Genomic DNA, 18,905 nt, shown 5'->3' with positions numbered 1-18,905 from the left:
TTCTAGCCGGAACTGAATCCGAAATCGAACCAATATTCTCAGAATGTGCTTGAATCCAAACCGAACCTGAACCCCAAAAAATAATAATGGTAACTGGTTCAACATGAAATGGTTCAAGCACATAGGGTGCAAACGGGTGCTCAATAGATAAGCAATTCTTTGAGACGATTACTTTTTCATTTGGCGAGCAATCGTTATGACTCACCGAGTCACATTATGTGCGAGAATGGGTGTTTCTGCTGGTAAAGTGTATGTGTAAAGGTGCGTGCTGGTAACTGTACGGCCACCTAGGCAGAGATGCTTGCCCTTCAGAACTCGGCCACGCCAGTTGTGTTCCACGGCCGAAACATTTTTTCAACGGCACTGTAAAATCACCGTTTCTGTTGAAGCTCCCAATTCGGCTATTAGACCAGCTGCCTACTATTACTATCTAAACCATAAAACACACACACCAACACACACGGAACATAAGAAAGATGGTGTCCTCAAGAAGGGAAAGTTAAACCTAGATATAACGAACTTCAATATCACGAAGTACTTAACTTTTTACGATTTCTTGTCCATAGAACACCATGTGCAGCATAGACCGCTTATTGCGTATGTTGCCGGAATCGCGAATATCTGCACTATAAGCAGTACCACACTATAACCACAAGTGTTCAAAGGCTTCACATGTGCAAAACATGTAGAATGAGCAGCCGCGCGTATCTGAGAATTGAAGCATGTAACCAAGAGTTTTGCATCTGTTTAAATTTACGAACGCTGAAAGGTTAATGTCCGAGTACCGGCGGTCTTTGCATGAAGCAGACAAAGAAATAATACTTTTTAAAAAAATGACGGTGACCGAAATTTCAGACGTAGTAGTGTCTCGTCCGATTTCTCGGACTGATTGGCATGTGCACGGTGTCAAACACCGCAACCGCAGACCAAGCTGCCGCCATTCGAGTGTTGCCCGTGCCCTTACTTTCATTATCAAAGTGGTTTCTCCGCTTTTGATATGGCGTACAGTCACTGCAACGCGCTTCGTTAACTCTGCACCAACCATAACTTTGGTCACCGACGAGGCGTGCTGGTTAGGCCTAGCCGGCGGGGAGTAGGGCGGCATGCCATCACAGGAAGCTCACCCTTGATATATCCGTACCCCTAAACGATAACATAGTGATTACACAGCGATCACACGCACAGGCTGAACTGACAGCAGTGCGTGTGAAGTGGAGTTTGGTTTCTCAGGCGATCAGCCATGGCGACTACTGCGAATGCCTACCAAGTTTGTATGTGCGCACACTGGTAGGAACAATGGAATCTCCCAAGTATACATAAAGCATAATAGCTCCAAACTAAATTTTCGAGACACTGCTTAAACTGATAGCAGTCAAGGTCGCACGTGTGATATCTGCATTTCACGACGGCATGCATAGCAACGGGTGCACAGAAACTGAAACTGCATTCAGTGCAGAGTGCACCACTGATAAGCAGTCAAAAGGCTTTTCCGTCCCCTAGGCAACTACACATTCCCACATTGCACTGCCACCGCTTTTTCTTTTCTTTTTTTTTTCGTTCACCTTGCCTCTTATGCACCTCCACATCGCCCGTGATCTTCCGCAAACTACAGACCGGCACATTCCCGCATGGCACCCTGCTACACGCCATGTATTCTACGAGCTATACTCACAAATGCGCCTTCTGCTCTGCGCCCAATACCCTCTACCACATGATATGGGAATGTCAACAAAACCCATCGACACCACCCATCACCGGACCAACCGTCGAGCAGTGGGAGGCCCAGCTGACAAGCCCGAGCCCTGAAGACGAGCATCGCCTGGTGAGCAGGGCCAAGATATCAGCTCAGGCCCACGGCATCCTGGATTAGGGACGCCGCCCACCTCGGACGATTTTAGCGTCTGCTCATTTCCCTAAATAAAGTTTATTCCTCCTCCTCCACATCGCCCTTGTTGCTCTGATCTCCCACCGGCCAGCACACCTCGTTGAGAGGCACACTCGCTACCACACTTGTCGACGCGATTTTCCTGCAGAAGCCGCATTATATCCAGTATTTCGTCTCGCGTAGCTGCACCGTAAGCAGTGTGCGACACATGTAGTTCTATAGGAGGGTAAATAGTAGTCAGAAAAGACCGCGTTATAGCCAGTTCTGCACTATGAGAAGTTACGTTACAAGCGTTCTAAGCTGTATTTAGAACCTCCGTATAATGAAGCGTGTTTATACACAATTTCAATAAAACCAAATCTCACTGCTGCCGCGAAGGAATACAATACTGAGACAATAAATAGATACTTTCATGGACGCAGATTTGTGAAATGGTTGAATAACAAGCGGTTGCTTGTGAACGCACCTCTCAAACCGTGTGCTGAGTGACCAAGAGCGACCACCAAAGCAAAACAGTGTTGTGTTCCGTATAAAGTCAAAGTGCGATAAAGACCCTATTGTGCCCTGCATGCTTTGGGTGCAAGTGAAAGTGTGCAAGAGTGGGCTGTGAAGGATGGTGGCTCCGTCTTCCTGAGCGTGGAAGAGGAAAGGAGGTGAAGGGAGCTCACTCGTTGCAACACGATCAAGCGTGCGCGATTGGGATTGGGGGCAGGTCGGCACGCGTCTCCTGTTCTAGCCTGGCTGAACGCATATGCAGCCCACACACCTTCTTTTAGATGTAATCTGTCACGTGTGCTAATAGTGGGCATGGTGAGATGGTGTGGCATCATGTGCAGTGTCTTCCCGTGCCTTTCGTATTAGAGGTAGCGTAATCTCAAGTTTTGGAGATGCATTGAAGCGAGAGGCAGACAAATTCAATTACCGCTATCAGTACATTTACTGATAGCGTCATTGAACTGTGGGCAATGCTATCAGCTGTGGGGGCGGAATGAACGTGAAAGCATGGGTGACTTTTCTTTGTACTGCTGATGTGAAGATATCGTCAACACAGCATGAAACCGTATCTTACGTCGACGACAAAATGAATTTTTTTCTCGTTCAAATTTGCTTTTTGATTGCCCGACAATTCTGCAAATTTTGTGCCCCCTACAATGTAAGATAAATCCATTAGCAACTGTACTTACTTGCATAAAAGGCCAAATTTCAATTTAATGAAATTTGGATATAACGAAGCAAATTGCCGATTTTACTGACTTCGTTATATTGAGGTTTAACTGTATAGAAAAATGAACTAGCTCAACTAGCCCAGTGTCTTGTAACAATAACAGTGTTGTCATTAATGAACTGTTGCGTCCAGAATCGGCAGAGTGCATTCTTTGGTTGTTTCCATTGAGGCAGCCCCTTGCATCAGCGTCGCCCAGACGACAGTGCCAGACACCGACGGTGATGGGCAAACAAGTACCCCAAATCGGCAGTGCGCATCCTTTGGGTGTTTCCCCCGATGCCACCCACTTCATCAGCGGCGGCCTACCTGGCGACAGTGCCTGACACCGCCCATGACAAGCTGACCATCGTGGAGATGCCACTGATTGATGCGAGGGGCCAACTTCGTGGAACTACTACCCTGGGAACGGCGACGATCTAGGTTTCCCAGACGGCCACACAGTTGCGGCAAATGCAAGGGCGAGGGTGCAACCATAGAGGCGGAGTTCTGTGAACAGTACGACTGCTCTGATTGGCCGCACCAAGGTCATCAGATTCCCTAGTCAGGTCAACTAGGGAATATGACTGCTTTATAAGCGGACACATTTGGTTCAGTGGTGTGCCCTGACGTGTTCTTATGTGTACTGAGACATGTAGTGAGGCTGACAGTCAAAGTGCTCCTCCATGGAGTGGGCTTCCATATCTGGAGCCACTGTAAATACGTAGAATAAACCTTTTTTCTCTCGCTCTTACTCCCGGATGTACTCATCCCTATGGCTGGAGGATCAGTGGCCTAAACGCTACCTGGAGTCCCAACAGAACGTAGTCACCTTCTCAATGCGCAGTAACAACGGCTGTAAACGGCACAGGAATTCTCTTTTTCTTTTTTGCAAGCCATGGTTCAACACATGTTTGGCGCCTCCAAGAAGAGTATACATACAATGCTTTTCAATTTCTGCAAATCATTCCCAGGGCACAATATGTTTTATTTTGACTCTATCCCCACTCTGCGCCACGTGTAGTGGCCTAAGGAAGATTGTTGCAGTGTTTAACACAAACTGTCCTCGTTCATGGTTCAGAGGTATCAATCCCCTCGCCTGCTTTTATTTAAGAAATGAGTAGAAAACTGAGCGAAATGTCACTCATTGGCTTCTTTTTTTGATACAGACTAGAAGTTTGGAGTTGTAATTTGTGTAATACAATGCGATTCTGCATTGTATGAGATGCCACAGTAAGCTCACCACCAACACAGTAGTAATTACTTGAAGTTGTGGAGATGGGTTTGTGTGAGGCTCACCATATGAGCGACAGACAGGAAAGGGCACGACACTCCTCCACTCTGTAACGCACAAAGGCACTACATGAGAGGGGTCGTCGAATATTTGACAGTGCAGAGAAGGCTCAGGAATCAGGTCACAGCACTATTTATTATATCAAAATATTTGTAGGCAAATGCGCCTTCGTACTAAATGCGTTTTGTGTATTTCATAAGAAAAAGAAAAGTGTTACTGTGCCCTTTAAGGACAAACACCAACGAAATCACATTGGCTAATTGGTTAAACAGCTAGACCTTGATACAACAAAGTCAGTAAAATCAGCACTTTGTTACACTATGCTCAAATTTTGCTATATTGAAATTTGACCTTCTATGCAAATAAGTAAAGTCACTGATGGATTTTTTTTACCCGGAAAGGGCTGCAAAATTTTCTAAATTAATGGGCGAGCGGAAAAAGTAAATTTGAAAGAAAAAAAGACAATTTTGTTGAATTTGAGAGTCAGCGATGAAAGATACGGTTTCATGCCATGTCAACAATATCTTCACATCGACGGTACAAAGCTAAGCCAGCCAAGCTTCCGCATCCAGTCCACCTTTGCAGCTGATAGTGTTGCTTGCAGTGGAACGACGCTATCATGAAAAGTGCCAGTAGTGGGGAGCTAATGCTTCATCTGCCTCTCGCTTTATCGCATTTCCGAAACTCGAGATTACTCAGCCTCCAGTAATAAACGTGCTGGAAGTAAACACTAGTAAACATAGGATGCCACGCCATCTCCGCATGCCCACTCTTTACACACGCAGCAGATTACCTCTAAAACAGGGTGTGCAGGCTGTGTACGCGCTCAGCTGCGCTGACGACGATGTGCTACCATAGCCATGCTAGAAAAGGAGATGCGCGCCAACCTACCCCCCACTCCCCCCTCCCTCGCGAGCGCTTGCTTGCACAGGAAGACAGCATTTATCAAGCCAGCATCCTGCTCGGCTCACCCTTGCACTCTTTCCCTCACACCTAGCATACAGCGTGCAGGGTGATAGGATCTTATCGCACTTGGACTTTATACTAGAGGTGTGCGAATGTCGAACGCTCAAATAATTCGATATATTCAGCGTAGAGACCCACTTCAGCAGTCACTCTTGGTCACAGGGCATGCAATTTGAGAGGTGCATTCGCAAGCAGCCACTTGTAATTCCACCATTTTATTGCGATAGCAATTATATGGACACTCCAAGCGGATTTCTGCCGTCGCCGTGAGGTTCCGTATAGAGTTCAACAGCGATGAAATCGTCGCCACGTGCCGTATGCAGTATGTGAGAGTGAAAGCGTGCGAGGTACGCGCGCTTTCACAGGGAGCGAACGCATGGCGGAGAGCAAACGCAACTTCTTCCATCGTGCAAAAGGCTGTGGGGGAAGGAGAGGGAGGGAGAGAGGGAGGGGAGGCAACGTTTAGCTGCGGCACCAATGCATATTTATATAAATATTTATATAAAAACGTTGCGAGGCGAGAAGATGGTAAAGACTTCCGACGCTGCTCGACGAGTGTCCCTTTCTGATCTCGTTGAAAACCTGCGAGCCGCCGCTAGAGGCACCGGCAACAGTCACCAAAGCCGCGCGCGTTTGGTGCGAACACGGGCAAAACGCCGATGACGTTGACAACAGTTCTGCGCGTTGCTGGTTCTGCTGCATGTCCAAGTTTATACAGCTGATAAAACTACTATCCTTACTCCGTATAGCTCTCTACTAATTTGCTATTACAATTGATGCTTTGCTTTTTGGATGGAACTGCGACATTTTTTTCCTTCTGCCCATTTATTGTCTCGGTATTCCGTCGCAGCAGCAGTGAAATTTCATTATACTGAAATCTTGTATAAACACACTTCATTATATTGAGGTTCTAAATACATGGTGTTCTAAGGCAAAAGTTATGAAAAGTTACATACTTTGCTATATTGAGAATTTCGTTATATTGAAGTTCGCTATATAGAGATTTAACTGTCTACGCATAGTAAATAGTATTAAAGCAATTTTGGCAGAGCTGCAAGGCTGGTAATTTTCACATTTTCTCATTAGCAGCTTTTTAATAGCACCTAGGCAGATGAGGTGTGTACCTCACGGTTAGTGGATATGTTGCAGATCTCAGACTGCGCATGGCATCCCCGAGAATTTTAACATGCCACAAGCCGAGGTTATACTGACGATCAGTGCTGGCTCTGAACATTCGAGATCCTGCATCATTTTCAGTAAGCTTTCTTTTCCTCTTTTTCTTTAAACTTTATATCGGCACCAGAAATGTTTATTTTTGCTAGCTTTTTGCAATGCATGCACTCGTATTTCAAACATAAAATTTACCACGGAGGCTGCTTTATACCTACACTACCTTAAATTAGTCTTTTTATGTGGTCTATAATTTTGGTGCAGTTGGCTTTGGAACACAACTCATACGAGACTACTGTGTGCTTACTTTCTCACAGTGCTCCATGAACTCAGCCAAGTTGAGCAACGTCTGGGTGATCTCAGGAATATCCTGGTCCATCAGGGCCTTCTGGAAATTCTCTATTATCTCCTTCTGGTCATTCTCGCCGAGACACACCCAACAGGACAAGAAGGCAGCATTGAACAGGTCCCTGAGCAGAGCAACAATGAAGTTTGGGATTAAATCAAAGGTGGGACGTCAGATTCTTGTACCTCAATACTGAATATCGGTAAAGGAAGCTTACATGACAGCTTTTCGACAGGGCAAAGAATGACGAATAAGTAGAGAGAGAGCAAAACAAACAAAAACACAGACCTAAAGTTAGCCGACATGACCTGTAATGATCGCTAAGCATTAGCACAAAATGAGCGGCATTAACAATGTGTGATACTTCATATTGGAAGATGGCACTCGAGTCTGCGAAAGATATCAAAGAAGAGGGTTCTAAATTTCGCTGTGGATTTTTATGATGAGAGCTATCTTCGCAAAATCATAATTTGTTCTGGACTGGGACACTAGAAGAGCGAGAAAGTACAAGTGTATGTCCAAGGTTGGCTTCACCTTTGAACAGTACTACTCTACAAATAATCAGACCCCATGGCATATCTTGCAACATGTGAACTTTAACATTAGTAAAAATCCAACTCACATGAGATCGAGGAGAGAGAACAGTAGTACACATTTTTTAATGCTTGCCAGAGCCCGCATTTTTTGAAGTACATATACATACACACTTTATAGATGCAGCAAACAAGTAGCAGCAACCTTGGAAATGCAGAGGCTGGTAAGCACCACAATGTTTATAGATCAGAGTGACTTTTTCTGCGGCTTTACTGCTGTTGATTTTGCATGCTTCAGGAACTTGTTTGATTACAGTGGAATCTCGTTGATACGATCTTCACGGAACCGGATAATAAAGTGTATCATCCGAAAATCTTATTATCCAACGTATTACCCAACCAAATTGTATTGTCAGGAAAAGAAAAAGAAACATATTATCCCAAAAAACGTATTATGCTGAATCGTATCACCGAGATTCCACTGTGTAAACTTTCTTGAAGCAAGTACCATTTTTGTGTCCTTTCCCCACCAGAAGTCTTTCAATAAAAGGTTTGGACACCGAGTGACATTTTTTCATGAAGAGAGCTTATTTTTCATAAAACTGATGCAAGACTAGTAAAGTCGTAACACAAGCTTAAATATATAAAATTTCTGGAAAATTCTGGAGTGCTGGCAGGTGTGCCATGGTCATCACATATGGCAGCAAGCACTTCAGTTCTTCAAGGCAGACACAGATTTACTTACTTTTAAATTGTGTAAGGGTGACACGTTGAAGAATTTGGACCCATACATAAAAAAGAAAGCACGGAATTTAAAAGAAAACATATAGCATGCTTGCTTGTAAACATGGGCAAAAAGTGTGCCAACTGCTCTCACTTGGGGAGCTGGTTGTAACTGTGAGCCAGGGACCAACAGGAGCGAAGGGCTGGAGATGGCGAGGCTTTGAGAAGCTCAATGCTTAACCTCCTGAGCCATTCTAACCAGTCATCCTTGGAAACTCTTTTGGCTGGTGTCCATAGCTGCAAGACAATAGAGAGACATAATATTGTGAAGCACCAGAAAGAATTCAAGGACACTAGGAAAAATTGTTCATGCTTAAATATGAGAAAGCCGATTTATCCAGATACACTGTGTCATATAAGATGAAATGCTGTATTTTCAGCTGCAGAATAATATCCCCATACAATAGCACCAATGCATTTACCTCAATACCATGGCGACAATCCCTTTCCCAACGAATAGAATGTTTCAGGATTCATAAAGCATGTAAGCCAGAAAAAAACTTACTGCCCTTCCACTCTGTGAAGGACAACCAGCGAAGCTGTTATGTGTTCTTCTAAAATGACGAAATTATATATATGTATGACTATATATATGCAATTAAAGCATCAAGACAAAGACACCCTAATCCACTTTAATCCTCCTAAATCCACCTTAATCAACCCTAATCCTCTTTAGTACACCTTAATTGACCTTAGTCCACCTTAATACACTCTAATCCACCTTAATCAACCCTAATCCTCCTTCATCCACCTTAATTGACCCTAGTCCTTCTTAAGCCATCTTAATACTCCTTCATCCACCTTAGTCGACCTTAGTCCACCTTAATGCACCCTAATCCACCTTAATCAACCCTTATCCTCCTTGATACACCTTAAATGGTGGATTAGTGGGTAGACTACCTCTGCCGTGAGTCGAGCCGGTATTGTACTATCTTCGGGATCGGCCCACTGTTTTCTCTGTCAACGCAACTTTATTCTACACACCCTGTTGACACGCACACACTTTTGGTCAGAATCTAGCTTTGCTGTAAAAACAGAACTCCAATGCATTCTTACCCAGAGTTCTGACCGATGAAAAACCTGATAATAAACTGATGAAAAGTTGAAAATTGGGTGTGAACATGCACAAGAAGTGGTATTTATGAGGCTCAGACTTGTGCTACAGAGGGTTTAAGGCATATTCCAGGAATGACTCACATTTAAGTAGCATTAAAACGACACACGGCGAGAACAAGAAGCCCACAGAATACGACGCCCTTCAGACGTCGTAATTTTCATAAGGGTTCCTCTCTGGCTCTTCGAGTAAAACAAATTTCTCTTAGCAAATCACTACGTAATCATCGCCTCCTGCGTCAACAGTGCATGCCTGCACTTAATGCATTCCAGCTTGATTTCCACTCACACATGCTTTCTATGCCTCAGAAGTCCAAAGGTGTCCAAAGGTTATCAATACAGTCAAACCTCGATATAAAGAATCTTGATTTAACGAGATTTGCGATGTAACAAACTATTTTCATTTCCCGATACTAGTTCCATTGATAACTGTGTATTTTTTTTCACTATTTAATGAAGTAATTTTGTGATAAGATTTCAATTAAGCAAAGTTTATGGCCATTTCAAATGTTTACTTGGAGCCTGTATGGCTAGTAAATCTAGCAAAAGACTAAAAATGTTGTCCGAGGAAAAAGTTATGCGTCCGGGTGCATGAAAAGCAGCAAAAACGCCACCAAAGCACGTGCACCGGGACACGGTAGGCAGGGAACACCACTGCGCCATTTTTCACGTTGGTAAACACCTTGCAAAGGCTGCGAGGCATGCAGAAGCTCACAGCACTCGGGTAAACACAAGCGCTGACGATTCCTTCTGCACAAGGGGCATAGGGAGGGAGTAAACGCACTGCACGGTAAAGTGATCAAGTGCATGCTTAGGGGAAGGGGGGAGGCTGAAGCGCACACCTATCTGCCCTCTCCTCTTAGCATGCACATCTCCTCCTTATCTTGGAGGTACCATAAAAACCCACGTATAATACGAGGTTTTTTTCCTGTAATTAGTGTCCCAAATTTTCGCCTCGTGCTATATGCGCTATATGCGGATCCGAACGAAAATTTGAGCCAGAAAGTCGGGCTCGAAGTTTTAGTTTCGTTATTGCTTTGTGGCTACGACTAGGCGTCGTTATTGCTTTGTGGCTACGACTTGGCTTCGTTATTGCTGCGTGGCTATGACTTGGCTTTGCTACTGCAGTGTGGCTACATCGTTTCTTTATTGTTGACTGCAGACCTTGGCAGCTCACGTGTTAACCCCGCTTCGCAAAGAGCATCGTTTTTTTTTTTCCCCACAGTGAAGGAGCACGATGTCAGGGCCACAAAAGCAGTACTCGGCTGCTTTCAAGCGAAAGATGATTTTAGCTGCAGAGGACATCGGCAACAGTGCGGCTGAGAGGCAGTTCAGCGTCACCGAGGAAAGCATCCGCCGATGGCGATGACAGAAGGAAGCCCTTTTCACGTGCAGCGGAATGCGAATAAGTTTTCGCGGCCCAAGGAATGGAACATTCCCAGAAATTGAACTCACCCTGACAGAATTCGTACGAGAACAGCGAGCCAGGCATCTTTCCGTGAGCGCGGAGCTTATACAGGCAAAAGCTAGGGAGCTTGCAAGAGAAAAAGGCATAACGAGCTCCGCCTTCAAAGCGAGCAAGCACTGGATGTATCGCTACATGTGCCGTGCGGGATTTTCATTGCGCCGGAGAACTTCAATTTCGCAAAAGCTGCCCGCATCATTTGAATAGCCGCTTGTGGCTTTCCAGCACCACGTTATTTCGCTGTGGAAGTCGAAGAACTATCAGCTAGGACAAATGGGCTATGCTGACCGAACACCAGTTTATCTGGACATGCCATCGCCCCCTTACCGTGCACGAAAAGGGCTCAAAACAAGTTTATGTCCGGTCCACTGGGAACAAGAAGAAGCGAGTTACCGCCATGTTGCCGTGCACGGCAGACGGCCGCAAGCTCCCGCCCTATGTCGTCTTCAAGTGCAAAACAATGCCGAAAGATGAGCTGCTGAGAAACGTCACCGTCAAATTCCATGAGAAAGGGTGGATGAACGAGAGCCTTGTGCTTGACTGGATAAAGTCCGTGTGGTGTAGTCGGCCTGGCACACTGTTGTCGTTCCCATCCATCCTCGTGCTGGACGTGTTTCGTGGCCATTTGGCCGACTCAATAAAGAAGCTGTTGCGCCATTCTGGCACTGAACTCGTCGTTATCCTGGGTGGGATGACGTCTCAGCTGCAGCCTCTAGATGTTTGCGTCAACAAGCCTTTCAAAGACGCAGTCAAGCGGTGCTACGCAAAATGAATGCGGTCAGGCGAACCTGCATAACGCCGACCGGGCAGCTGAAGCTGGCATCGCCAGCCACGCTGTGCAGGTGGATCGTCGACGCATGGGCGAGCATTCCAGAAGACCTTGTGCATCGCGCTTTCAAGAAGTGCGGGATCTCGAACGCGCTCTATGGCACAGAGGATGAGTACCTCTGGGAGGATTTGTCGGACAAGGAATTGTCCGACAAAAGCGCAGCTGAGGACGACAGTGATTGAAGTGCAGAGTCGAATTTAAATGTTTTCCCTGAGTTTCTCTCACTCAGATTATACGCAGGTAAAACTTTTTTTTTTACATTTCTCGTCCCAGAAATTTCACCTCATATTAAATTCGGTATTAAATTCGGGTTCGTATTATACGCGGGTTTTTACGTTAATCTCTTTGCGAGAAGTGTGAAGGACAAGCTAAGACGGTTGGTGTCTAGGTGTGCATTGGGTTCCTGGGCGTATAATGTTGGTGGTCATGTAATCTCAAGTTTCCAAGACATGGTGCGAAGCGTTTGCTCGCATTGTGACAGCAAGTTCGTGGTCATGGAGTAAGATCTGTTAATGTTTGCCTGAGCAATTGTGACACGGATAGAACTACAAACCTTACATCGTGTAGTTGCCTTTCTGATATCGCAATCAATGCTCTGCCTTTCTGGCAAAACTGTGACTTCTCTTTCTTTTTTAACGCACCGTATGAATATTCGTATGTTTTTACAATTTTGTTTTTAATTCATGGGCGCCGACTGTGAGCACGAAGTGTGATCAGGCATGGCGTCTAAAATTTATGGCGCCGCGCGACACAACACGCAAATCTCGCATGCCGGGAGCCAGGTCGATGCTTTGCTTTTGGCACAATCTGCCACGCACGTGCTGGTGCGATATAATACGTGCAAGATCTTCTCACGAGGCTTCGGAGCAGGTCTCCGGGATGGATGAACTCGATCGTTAGTATGCGCCACCGTTTGCGTAACTGTACACGCGAGCAATTAGGGTTGGTGTCCAGCATGGTGGCAAACATATTCGCTCGATATCCTGTCGCGGTCAGTCGGACTTCGATTGATCTGCACCCATTGGCATGTTCTATTGATAGTAATTCAGCTAGCTGGCATTGGTGTGTGAAAGGTCCAATAAATGCCCTTGTGTTGTCGTTCCTTTGCCCCAAGAGCATGCATGAGACCACACCTCCTTCACCCAATGCTTATCAATTCAGCTATACGTGTGACCTTATCTTATTTGCGCATAACTTAGATAAGACAACAGAAACAACTGAAAAGGTGCATTGAAAGCCATTTGCAGATGCTGTAAGAGATGGAACATGAAATTAAATTTTGAAGAAAAAAAGTGTTTAACATTTACTAACAAGAAGCACCCACATTATTTCACACATGCCCTTTACTGATATCAATAATTTGGATGAAATTTGGCAACCTACCAAACACCTAATCCTGATGTATACATTTGTTAAAACAATGTTTAAAAGAGACTGATTTTAAAAAGATCGTTTTTGTTATGAAAAGTGGAAGAAGCTCCTCAACACATCAAGATTTACATTCACAAAATGCTAATTAGACAGGCCATGTGCCAGTGCGATAGCCAGCGATAAGCCTTGCGCACGTGTATGCGCTGACCCCCATGTTGGATATAAAAGCAGCATGTGTGCTGGGTGGAGTGTGTCGTAGCTCTTTGAAGTGCCGGTTGCTTTTTCAATTCTGTTGTAAGTGAAATGTTTGATTTTTTTTTCGTTTCTGCGATGTGTTTGACAAATGCTTTGGACTAGCGGGTAGCAGCAAGGCCGCACTCTTTACAACATTTTGTCCCATATGAGCTGCAATTTGGAGCCCTTATCACCAAAGTAATAAAGACAAAATGCATACAACCCAGCACGGTAGCGTATGTACTCAGATTATGCACAACAATCAGTCATTTAGGGCAAAGCTACAACCCCTCATATACAGTATAGACCACTTATAACGCAACCGCTTAAAGTGCAGGACCGGATATAGTGTGGTCTTTTCAGACTCCCGTTAATTTTCCCATAGCACTCCATGTATACACATCGTAAGAAGCCAACAAACAATGACACCAAGGACAACCCAAAAGCCATCACCCAAAAAGTTCATGTGCTCGTGACGCCTGCGGCAGAAAGGATGTTCCACATCCGCCCCTAGGTTTGTGAGTGGTGGGGCTAGCTAACACTCCCAGGGTTAATTCTAGTTGCAGACACATAAATACCCCAGAAAGTGGATGTGAAAACGGCTCCGCGGTAGCTCAATGGTGAGAGCATCGCACGCGTAATGCGAAGACGTGGGTTCGTTCCCCACCTGCGGACAGTTGCTTTTTCATCCATTTTCATTTCCATTTATTTATCATTTCTTTAATTCAATCAGTAAGTACAAGTATTTTACCCTTGTTGTCCTTGGTGTCATTGTTTGTTGGCTTCTTATGATATGATAATAAAAATCGGGCCCCTCGGTTCCCTTTCTTCTCGTCCATGTATACACGTATCGCTTATACTGCAGTTGCAGGAAACGAAATACCGGTTACAGTGCGGCTGCCTGGGAGTACGGAAGTCAGCGGAGACGGCGAACGCTCCCCTCAAACAGGCGCCCCAAGGAGTGCTCGAGGAAGAGAGACGAAGTGGAGGAGAAGGGCACGTGGTGCAAACGAACAGCCAGTGAGGCTGAAACCAGAATCTTGAGTGGGAGTCGTGAAAAATCACGGCGCGCATAGCGAGCGATGGCCACGAAACTGCCAACGCCGGCCAACGCTCGCTTCACGATAACGGCAGTAAACGAAACTTCAGGGAGCGGGCGGCGCCGGCACGGCACGGCGAAGGGCGCACGCAGAGACCAAGGAATGTGAGGGAGGAGGGCGGCAGGGAAGCGGATTTCGTCTCGGCAACTCCACGGCTTCGGTGGCTCCCCTCGCCCTTACTCCTAGCTCTCTCACTTTCGAATGTCACCGTGCGCGCCCGCCGCCATGCAGGTGCCGTGCCGCTCCAGCCGACCCAGCGCCAGCTCCCCGAAGTTTCATTTTCTGCCGTTATTGGGAAGTGGGCGTTTGCCGGCGTGGGCAGTTTCGTTGGCCGGCCTGGGACAGTGCCGCGGCTTCCCTCTGCGCCGTAGCCGCTGCGTGCAAGGTCAACACGTGACTAGAAAGTAGAGGAAGCATAAAGGAGAAAGAAGGGTTCACTGCCATTTTCCACGCGTGGCTACGGTAGCGTGGCTGAGACGTCGGAACGTACACGAATGTTCCGGCGCAACACAGAATCGGCGACCTTGCCATTTGAGAGAGGGTGGAATTTCCGCCGCATGTTTTTTTTCTTTCTTTTTTTTTTGTTCGCGCGCGACATTGAGGGGTCTCTCCTAAGCTTTTACTCTATAGGCCGTTCCACATGCTGCGACAGGAGCGGAAAAAATTGGTGCGATCGCACGCGTCGCAATGCGATTTTTGGCGGTGCCGGAGCAATGCCGGTCGGAGGCGCCGCCGCGTGAATTATTTCGAATTAACGAGATTCGACTGTAAATTGAATGCAAATGTTCTAGCCGCATTCCTCGACTGTCGCATACGCGTGGCAGCTCGGTGCACATGATTTGCATATGTGCGGGCCTTGAAAATTGTTGCTTTGGTTATAGTGCAGTACCGCTTATAGTGCGGATATTCGCGACTCCGGCGACTTACGTTATAAGCGGTCTATACTGGACATCGTCGCCACACGCCGTACACTGTATGTGCGAGGGAAAGCGTGAAGATGAGCCAACGAGGGTGAGCTGACGATGGCGGCTCAATCTCGCATGCGCGAGGGGGGAAAATGGGGACGAAGCGCGCCATCTTTCATCGCGCGCAAGGCACCCGGGGGAGGGAGGGGTCGTTCTACTTCGGCGGCTGCTGCGTATGGTGCGGCTGCGTGGGCCGTATCTTGAAAGCTATCTGCAATATGGACAGAGTGCGAGTGCTGATAGCTTCGTGTGCGCTGTTTTTCGCAACATAGCGTTGAAGCAAGACAGCACAAAGGTGAATTCCCTCGCTGCTGCTGCCGCGCTTACTTACTCCAGCTCTTTCACAGCGAGTTTCTGCGGTAATTGAGTGAGATGTGTTCATGTTTGCTTGTGCGTGCGATACCATGCTTGTTAATTTAGTGAGTGAACACATGTTTACAAGTTTACACGGCTGATAAAACTACCATCCTTGCTTCTTATAGCAGTCTACTAATTTGCTATCGCAATCGTTGCTTCGCCTTTTTACTGCGACTTTTTATTCCAAATCGGCCATCAGCCCTTCGTGCTAGGTCAAAATGGCTCACGCCTCGCGCCTATGGGCACAAAAACAGATTGGAATAGTTTTATGTTATACCGGCCTTGGGGAGACAGATGCCCGCCCTCTGCACCCGCTGCAGCACGTGCCTCCGAAATATCTAGTTCGCTCGCAAGGCTCTCAGCCTACTTTTTGTTGTGTTGCACTTCAGCTAGGGAGTGCTGCGCCGCTTGGCCCGTATTCTAGTACACTCTAAACACAGCTGAAAAAGTCGTTCCAACAGCAGCGACAACAGCCGGCAATGGCCACGCGCGTGCCGGGCGGAAGCGCCAGAAAGTCCATTGTTATAAGCGCGAAAATTACGAGAAACTCTGCGGGAAGTGTCGTCACACGGTGTGCATAATGTGAATGGCAGCACTGTTTTTCGGAAAACGATTCCGCTCGCTGTTCGTGGACACTGCCAAAGACGTTCTGGCGCAGCGTGGCGCAATTTCGGCCAATTTTCTGTGCTTGGTGCAGTTTGGAGCCAGAATTTGTGTGTGTATAAAAAATGCGCAATTGGCGCAGGAGTCCCACCCCTGTATATTGAATGCTCATTTCAAGACAAAAGTTCAAACAAATAAAGAGGAGGCAACCCACTCACCCGCTCTAGGTTGGCAGAGCAAACCTTCTGTTTCTTGACCGTTGTTATCTCTGTGTTTGACGCAGGCTGGTCCTCCGACTGCTGTCTGCTTCGAGGTTGCCGCTTGTCCACACCAAATGTTTCATCATCGTCTATGAGACTGGTGCTCTGCACAAAAACATGCCAGCCTACAATTTTATATGCACTTTTTTTCTTACAAGGAAGAACAAGCACTTCTTAAAAAAATACCCTAATAGTATGGCATTTATGAAACACTAGCACAATTGTGACGTAAGCGAACTGCCATAATTGTATATGTGCTTAAACATTGCTAATTGTGTGACAATTTCGTTAAATCTAAAAAGTGATTTCAATCAATTTAGCTTGTCACAACTAGCTCCAATCTGGACACAATCAGATAAGATGAAGTGAATACTACAACAGAGCTTGCTCTGCTCAAATACCGTATTTACTCGCATAATGAACGCACCTTTTTTCCAAAAAAATATGCACTAAGTTGGGGGGTGCGTTCACATGCGGGGTAAAATTTTGAGCGATATTTTCTGCAGCCACCTTTACAAAAGTTGCGGTTTCGCCCGAAAGGCAAACCATCGATTGCGATAGCAAATGTGTAGACAGCTACACGAATTAAGGATAACAGTTTTATCGGCCGTATGAACTTGCAAATATTCGCTAACTATGTAAATTAACAAGCATGATATCAGCGCATTTAGGCAAACATAAACACATCAACAGTCGATGACCACGGACACTCGCTATCAAAACGTTGGCAGGAGGAAGCACGGCAGCAAAAGCGAGAGAAGTGAATTTCGTGCTGTGTATCGTTTCAACGCAAACTGAGAGGTGTGGGAATGCGCGACTCTCACGCGTCCCCTGATGTTGTTTTCCCCGCATGTCTCCTGTAGTCCGGCTTCTCTGCGTGGCTACCGGCGGTGGTTGCGGCGCGTTGCGAGAGATGGCGCTAGTGTCGCGATGCTAACGCCACCGAAACGCCGGGGTCAATTGGGAGAAAAAGGTCGAGGGCTCTCTCTTTGGCTGGGGATCGGCGACCAACACGCACGAACGCTTCGCGCGTGCGCCGGCCCGCTTCGCGCGACCGTCGCGCGAGGCTTAGAGCAGGACACCGGTATGGACGAACACGGATCGTTCGAGCGCGCCATCGTTAGCGTGACTGTACACGTGAACGACTAGGCGATGGTGTCATAGCATGGGGCGAACATATTCGCTCGCTATCGGGTCGCGGTGAGTCGGACTTCCTTGATTTGTCGCGCGCCCGTGTGAATGTTCTATTGGTAGCAATTCGGCTGGTATGTATTAGTGTATGAAAGGTGCAATAAATGCCCTTTTGATTGTCTGCACTACTGCGTTGTTGTTCCTTTGTCCCAAGAGCACATGTGAGACCCCACATCTGGCGCCCAACGTGGGGCCTCTTGGGGCATCGGACGATAATTTTAACAGTTTTGCTCGGTTCGAGATGTTTCAACCGAAGCGTAGTCCTAGCGTGGATTTTGATCGCTAGTGTCGGCGGTGTGCTTTCTTGAGCGAGGCGACGGTTGCTGTAGCGTGTTTGAACTTTTCAACATGCTAAGCCTTTTCGCGAGTGTTTTGAAGTACACTCGTCGGTACGAGAGCCACGTGGTCTGCATCCTGGGAGAGCGAGGCCTAGCGCCCGCGGAGCATTGGCAAGCCTGAAGCGAGTGAGTACGGAAGCCTCGTGGGTGGTCCGAATTTCTTATGTAAATAGCTTCTTCTATATCTTTGACTTCAGAAGTCGAGGCTCAGGGAGCCGGGTGGCCGCGGGCCACGGGTGCCGCTACGGGCTGACTGGTATTGCGGCCTGGCACCGGGCGCTCCGACACCGTCTGGGACGGTGGGCGCCGTCAACTCGGATGCTGTGTGCACCGAGCGGAGTAGGACCACCTCACAGAGCTAACGTCTCTTCGCGGCTGCCTGTTCTTGTGCCCATTTTGGGTGTTGTTTTTTTTTTGGATGCCGGTTGTTGTCAAAGTAGCGACGCATTAGGCCTAAGGCTTAACAAAGCCGCCTGTCGCACGTTGAGGGACACAACCTGGTGGACCGTGGTGTTGAGGTGTCGCACATTGCTTCCCTCATTAGTTCGCCTAGCACGAATTGAAATTCTCGTTCGACTCAAGAAAGTAAGCTTTGTTCACGTGAACTTAGCATCTGCTATGCCGCCCGAAATTTTGCTAGCCGAATTGAACATCGTACCACGTGGGCGAGATGCGTATGCCGAATTCCTCTCCCTTGCACTACTTTAGTGTTTGTCGAGTGCGTTGAGTGTACGCAGCGTGAGCGGAGTCACTCCTGGTTTGCTGTCACCTGCACATCGTCAGCGCTGCTGCCCCGGACTACAATCGAGCTACCCCAGGCTTTGGAGATGCCTGTGGTCAATGTCGGCGCAGCGACTTCGGCGGCCGCCAATGTCCGGCTCGCAACCCTCGGCGGCTGGGA

The 18,905-nt window shown here is 47.0% G+C and overlaps 2 protein-coding genes across 2 annotated transcripts in view; one reads left to right on the top strand and one right to left on the bottom strand.

Annotated features, from left to right (window-relative positions):
* Positions 1 to 18,905, top strand: part of LOC119446831 (septin-1) — a 610,438-nt gene that overhangs the window by 321,918 nt on the left and 269,615 nt on the right. The gene's annotated exons all lie outside the window — the stretch shown is intronic.
* The window catches only part of LOC119446821 (serine/threonine-protein kinase mTOR), a 246,829-nt gene that overhangs the window by 126,815 nt on the left and 101,109 nt on the right, over positions 1 to 18,905 (bottom strand). Inside the window, exons 24-26 of the mRNA XM_049664437.1 lie at positions 16,434 to 16,580; positions 8,273 to 8,415; positions 6,824 to 6,986 (exon numbers count right to left, since the gene is read on the bottom strand). Of these exons, the coding sequence (XP_049520394.1) occupies positions 6,824 to 6,986; positions 8,273 to 8,415; positions 16,434 to 16,580 (453 nt within the window). The remainder of the gene's footprint in view (positions 1 to 6,823; positions 6,987 to 8,272; positions 8,416 to 16,433; positions 16,581 to 18,905) is intronic.

Source organism: Dermacentor silvarum, chromosome 3 (assembly GCF_013339745.2).
Source record: "Dermacentor silvarum isolate Dsil-2018 chromosome 3, BIME_Dsil_1.4, whole genome shotgun sequence".
NCBI lineage: Eukaryota > Metazoa > Arthropoda > Arachnida > Ixodida > Ixodidae > Dermacentor > Dermacentor silvarum.
Note: the sequence above shows the minus strand (reverse complement) of the source record. Positions and strands in the feature narration are given on the sequence as shown.